Source organism: Cucurbita pepo, chromosome LG01 (genome assembly GCF_002806865.2).
Source record: "Cucurbita pepo subsp. pepo cultivar mu-cu-16 chromosome LG01, ASM280686v2, whole genome shotgun sequence".
Classification (NCBI taxonomy): Eukaryota; Viridiplantae; Streptophyta; class Magnoliopsida; order Cucurbitales; family Cucurbitaceae; genus Cucurbita; species Cucurbita pepo.
In genome coordinates, this window is record NC_036638.1 from 18,090,179 (window position 1) to 18,096,593 (window position 6,415).

The 6,415-nt window shown below is 38.9% G+C and overlaps 2 protein-coding genes across 2 annotated transcripts in view; one reads left to right on the top strand and one right to left on the bottom strand.

Annotated features, from left to right (window-relative positions):
• Positions 1-6,415, top strand: part of LOC111800536 (exocyst complex component SEC6) — a 27,591-nt gene that overhangs the window by 18,800 nt on the left and 2,376 nt on the right. The window lies entirely within an intron of this gene.
• LOC111800559 (alpha-(1,4)-fucosyltransferase-like) lies at positions 724-3,897 on the bottom strand (the record flags this gene model as incomplete). Its single annotated transcript, XM_023684312.1, is given in 3 exon segments — positions 724-1,402; positions 1,478-1,651; positions 3,584-3,897. Coding segments are annotated over 3 exon segments (1,049 nt in total), but the record flags the coding sequence as incomplete, so codon positions are not given.

The following is a 6,415-nucleotide window of genomic DNA, read 5'->3' on the forward strand; positions in this document are numbered from 1 at the left end:
TTTTTTTTTTTAATTTATCTCATCCATTAAAATGGATTAATAGGAAGGCTATTAGATTTAAAATATTTTTTATTTAGGTTAATTAACTATAGTTAATTTTAATATAATTTAATATAATTATTGTTCGCGCCCCCGCTCCCAATTAAAATATATTTTATATAGAATCAATTAGATTTTTCTAGTAAGAAATTGGTTAGCAATATATTTTATATATTTTATTATATTTTTCAGATTTTGTTAGCCGTATATATATTTTTATATATTTTATCTTATTGTTTAGTATCCTATTTAAATATTGTGAACATTAATGAATATTGGACTTTTGATCCCGCATATGTTTCTCGAACTTTCAATTTCACCTTTGTTTCTCATTCTTAACACCTCGTAATTGTTTCCAACACCTCGTAACCACGCCGGCTCCCCCTTAAATGGAATGGCTCTCTTAGTGTTACGTTGCACCCTGACCCGAGTACTCATGTATGTTCTTTTCTACCCGTAGCCCAAGAAGTTGACTTTATCAACACAATATTAGGGTCGTCTCCTTCATTCTACGTTGACTCCGACCACGGGCTGACATTTTAAGAAACCCGTTCCCACTGCTTTCATTGCCCTGGTCTACTAATGGTAGTGAAAATTCTCTCATTCCCTAATCGAAGACTTGGTTAGATGCAGGATAGTCTTCGATGCAGGATTTAGTCCACGAGGTGGCGTAATATCAAAAACTTATAAGAAAAGAGTAATTAACTTATGGCTCAATAATGGTAATAAATCAAAAAGATTTTAGTTTTACTGTGATCTTGTATGATTTTTCTACCTACATCCATTTCCTAACTGGGTGAGCTCAAGCATTTCTACCACCCTTTCTGCTCACAGCATCACATACCCGACATGGCAGCGTGTCGAGGCTTGCAGCACGGGTCATTCTATAGTTACCCAACATGCAGCATCGTCTCCAAGCATGGTACTCGGCATAAGCTATCGGGTCATTGGCAAGTCGCTTTACATAAGAAGCTAACTCTTCTAACGAGCTGAATTTAGACCCATCAATTATAGAATGTGGAGGGACAAAGTCCCAAACATTTGGGGCACCGAAATAGATAGGAACCGAACCAGAGTCTAGCGCGTAAAATAGCTTCTCTGTCACGTAACTTTCGGTCATCGTGTTTTCGATTGCTAGAACAAATTTGTAATGAGACATTGCGCAATGCAAATGATCCCACCATTTTGGGGTAACACTGCCATCATTTGCACATTCAGGGTACATAGAGAGGGCCATATCCAGTCCGCCTACATTGTTCAAGCACTTGCCAAATGAATGGTGAGGCAGCAAAGTTAGAAGCTTTTCAGCTAGCTGATTCCTTTCGGGAAGACAGCGGGACGACGACCAATAAACGAGCGTATCCTAAGAAAATATCAAAATTGTGAGTATCACATTCCTTACAAAGACGAAAATCAGATTGGTAACGAAAAAACTCACATTGTTTTTAGAAGACGATACGTGATAGTTTCGACCATTGTGAAAGAGTGCTCCTGCATAAGTTGACTGAACGTCGTCTTCTGCATGATAACTAACAAATAGATCCTCAAAACCCGAGCGCTTCCGACCAGCCTCGAGATCCATATATACGCGAAGAGGATCTCCCCTGCGCCTCTAGAAAACATTAAAGAGAACAGTAAACAATAAGGATGACCAAGGAGTTTGTATGAAATTATGTACAAAGGGTATTGACTAAGATAACACATTACCAATACCACCACCAAGCAGTTCTACTGATCTATGGTCAACGAATGCAATGATATGTAACATGCTAAAGCAGACGATATCTACTAGCGGTGGGCTTAGGCTGTTACAAATGCTATTAGAGCAATACACTAGGCAATGTGCCAACAAGGACGCTTGAGGAACGAAAACATTGGTTGGAGAGGGGAACGCATTCCTTACAAGGGTGTGTAAATCTCTATCTAGCATACACATTTTAAAACCGTGAGGCTGACGGCCATACGTAACAAACCGACGCGGACAATATCAGCTAGTGGTGAGCTTAGGCTGTTACAAATGCTATTAGAGCCCGACACTAGGCGGTGTGCCAGCAAGGACATCAAGCCTCCAAGGAGGATGGAATGTAAGATCGCACATTGGTTGGAGAGGGGATTGAAAACATTCCATACAAGGGTGTGTAAACCTCTCCCTANAAGATAACACATTACCAATACCACCACCAAGCAGTTCTACTTAGTCCTCGTGATCTATGGTCAACGAATGCAATGATATGTAACATGCTGAAGCAGACGATATCTGCTAGCAGTGGGCTTAGGCTGTTACAAATGCTATTAGAGCAATACAGTAGGCAATGTGCCAACAAGAACGCTTGGGGGTGGATTGTGAGATCCTACATTGGTTGGAGAGGGGAACGCATTCCTTACAAGGGTGTGTAAATCTCTATCTAGCATACACATTTTAAAACCGTGAGGCTGACGGTCATACGTAACAAACCGACGCGGACAATATCAGCTAGTGGTGAGCTTGGGCTGTTACAAATGCTATTAGAGCCCGACACTAGGCGGTGTGCCAGCAAGGACATCAAGCCTCCAAGGAGGATGGAATGTAAGATCGCACATTGGTTGGAGAGGGGATTGAAAACATTCCATACAAGGGTGTGTAAACCTCTCCCTAGCAGACGCGTTTTAAAACCGTGAGACTGACAGCAATACGTAACAAGCGAAGCGGACAATATCTGCTAGCGGTGGGCTTAGGCTGTTACAAATGCTATTAGAGCAATACACTAGGCAATGTGTCAACAAGGACACTTGGGGGTGGATTGTGAGATCCTACATTGGTTGGAGAGGGAAACGAACCATTCTTACAAGGGTGTGTAAATCTCTCCCTAGCAGACGTGTTTTAAAACCGTGAGACACGGCGATACGTAACAAACCGACGCGGACAATATCAGCTAGTAGTGGGCTTTGGCTGTTACAAATGTTATTAGAGCCCGACACCAAGTGGTGTGCCAGCAAGGACGCCGGGCCTCCAAGGGGGATGGATTGTAAGATCGCACATTGGTTGGAGAGGGGAACGAAACATTCCTTACAAGGGTGTGTAAACCTCTCCCTAGTAGACGCGTTTGAAAACCGTGAGGCTGACGACGATACGTAACGGACCTAGAAGTCCCTAATTGTTTATCCACTCTTCCAATCCCAAACCATTGAATTTAGATTCTCTGCAACCTTCATTTCCAAGGTTGAAGAACCAATTCAAGACGGGCCACAATCACTGAATATCAATGTTAAGGCAGGCCATAATCCATCAGATCATAGTGTACTAACTAATACTATCTGCAAGCTTCATGACATTATCAATACAAAGCACAATACCACCAACAATTCTCAGTTCAAAAACCAAGCACTTCTCAATATCCTACATGATTCAAGCTCTTAGAACTAATCATGGCTTCATCCAAACAGATCATAAGAACTGGATGAGGCAGAACAAACAATTATCCAAAATCGTGTAAAATGCAACAGACAGAGAGATACAGATAGATCGTAAAATTCAAATTAAGCTATGGAAATTGAAAGAATCGACCTGTCTCGGAGGCGTACTGGTCTCGAAGAACAAGGCGTCAGGTTTATCAGCAAGAACAGAAGATTTAGTCCAAAGACAACTCAATCCGCAAGAACACGAATACAAATTGTCTAAATTATCCGGAATCCATGTCCATCCTTTCACCAACACAGCAACATGAACCAATTTCAGAGCGCGACAATCACCACTAGAATCGGCGCCGACTAGCTGCAGCGAAGAAGACGAAGACCGATTACCCAAACCGCCGCCAATTTTCTCCCGAAACCGATCACAACCGACCTGAGAATCCCATTTATTAAAAGAGGTGATCAAATTATTAAAAGAGGTGATCAAATCAGTGAAAGGATCAGATACAAACTCAACGGCTGAGAGATTCAAATCGTCGGTTTGCGGTACGATGGAAGTGAACGCCGGTGGAAATTCGAGGAAACCAGTTAAGAGGAGGATGAAGAATGCGAGAGCAAACATGAAGATGACGGGGACGGTGTTGAATGGCTTCAAGAGCATGGTTGGTCGGAAATGGCGGTCGCCGGTGGGTCTTCTCCCTCCGGCGAGAGAGAAAAAATGGAATTAGTCAGAGAAGGAAGTCAAGACGTTCTAATGTTTTACGTTAGAGAATGCATTTTTTATTCCTATTTTCAATATATTTAAAATATTGTTAAATTATTTATGTTTTATTGTTTAACCTTTATTATTAAACCCATTACGATAATTTTAATACAGTCGGCCCATTGGATTGAATGTTAGGCCCATGGGCCTAGGAAAAGGGTTTAACCGCAACAAATTCAATTGGGCCGGCCCATTAATTATAATTTTTTGAAAAAATGGTAATATTTGGCCTTGTCAGTAAATAATTGTTTATTTTATTTATACTTCGAGTATATATATTTATTTACTAAATTTTAAATTTTTTTGTTTGCACCCTTTAAAGATAAAAATAAATAAATCTTGAAATAATTATTTTGTAAAAAATATATATATTTACTATTTATAAGAATTAAAAAAATAAGTATTTTTTTTAAATTGAGGAGGACTGTCAGATCTCTATGAGTGTGCAAACTTCTTCTTATCAGACATGTTTTAAGGACGATGGGTAATAAGTTAAAGTGGACAATATCTATTTTGGACTTAGACTGTTATAACGGTATTAGAGCCGTCTAGGGTAGGACAAAAAATCTTTATTAAATTAAAAAAAAAAAAACATTCAAAATCTATTGATTATGAATAAGACAAGAAAATTTGGGATTTTGAGTTGGATTATGAAAGCGACGCGGTCATAGCCAATGAGTTTATCATAGATTTTTGTGGTGAGTGGGGCGCACGCGCGTGCCTTTGTCGGACCTTCATTCACGCGCCGGGGCCACTCCATTTCTTTCTCGGCCCTTTTATTTTTTATTTTTTTATTTTTATTTCCGTACATCAACCGATCCATTTCTTCTAGAATTTCACTTTTTTCTTTTTCTTTTTGAATTTTTATAATTACTTTTGCTTTTTTTAATATTTTATTTTGTGTTTATTTTTATTTTATTTTTATAATTTTAAAATGTTGATTTTAATTCCTATAATTTAATTTTTACTTTTAAAAAAGGTTTATAGGGTTTGGATATTAAAACAAATAATAAAATAGAGTAAATGGTTTGGGACATCACTGCACTTACTGATCCAAGGGTAGATAACCCATCACTGGCTCGGCTGTGCTACCAGAGACTTTGGGGAAGTCGGAATAAGAGAGAACTGATCTTGGGGTGAGCTTACTACTTAGATGCTTTCAGCAGTTATCCGCTCTGCACATAGCTACCAAAATATCAGTAACAACAAGTTTTATTACAGGACAACTCATGATGTTCATATTGATCTATTATGCGCCTTTGCATCTACCATTGGGTACATCTTTTTTCATAATGTTCTTATATATTTTGAGATTTCCTTCATTTTAGTCTATATACTTCTATCAAAGCTTAAAACTGGCCAACCACGGTGAGTTGACCCATTGGTCAAGTCATATAATATAAATAATAAAAAAGTTTAAATGCAATAAAGTCATATAGAATATAATATTATTATTATTGTAACGGTTCAGACCCACCACCAACGTGGGATATCACAATCCACACCCCTTCAGAACCCAGCATTAGAAGAAGGTTTCCACACCCTTATAAACGGTGGTTTGTTCTCCTTCCCAGCCAATGTGGGACATCACAATCACCCCCTTTTGGGGCCAGTTCTCGCCGGCACTCATTCCTTTATCCAAGAGATGTGGGACCCCCAACAAATCCATCTCCCGTTGGGCCAGCGTCCTTAGTGACACACCGCCTCATGTCTACCCCCTTCGAGGAACAGTGAGAAGGCTAACATATCGTTCGGTATTTGGCTCTGATACCATTTGTAATGGCTCAGACCCACCACTAGCAGATACTGTCCTTTTCCGGCTTTCCCTTTTGAGCTGGCTTTAAAACGCGGACAATTATTATTATTATTTAATCAAATATTAATTTTATATAACAAATTAGAAGAACTAAAATAATATTTTAACCAAATATTAAAAACAAAAAGGAAGCTATTATGTGAGTTGTTGAATTGAAATGTGAAATCACAAAAGAGGGGTCCAATTATTTATTTATTTATTTATATATTTATTATAATAATTAAATTATTTAAAATGGGGTCCAATTTCCCTTAAAAGAAAAGGGGCATAAGAATTTGAGGGTCAATTTCCAAGAAAGTGGAGATATGGTGACGGGCTGCCCATTCCCTTTCATTCACCTAATCACAATAGGTAATGGGTCATTGTGAAACCCATGTGACCCTCTTTCAACCTCTCCTTTCCTTCTT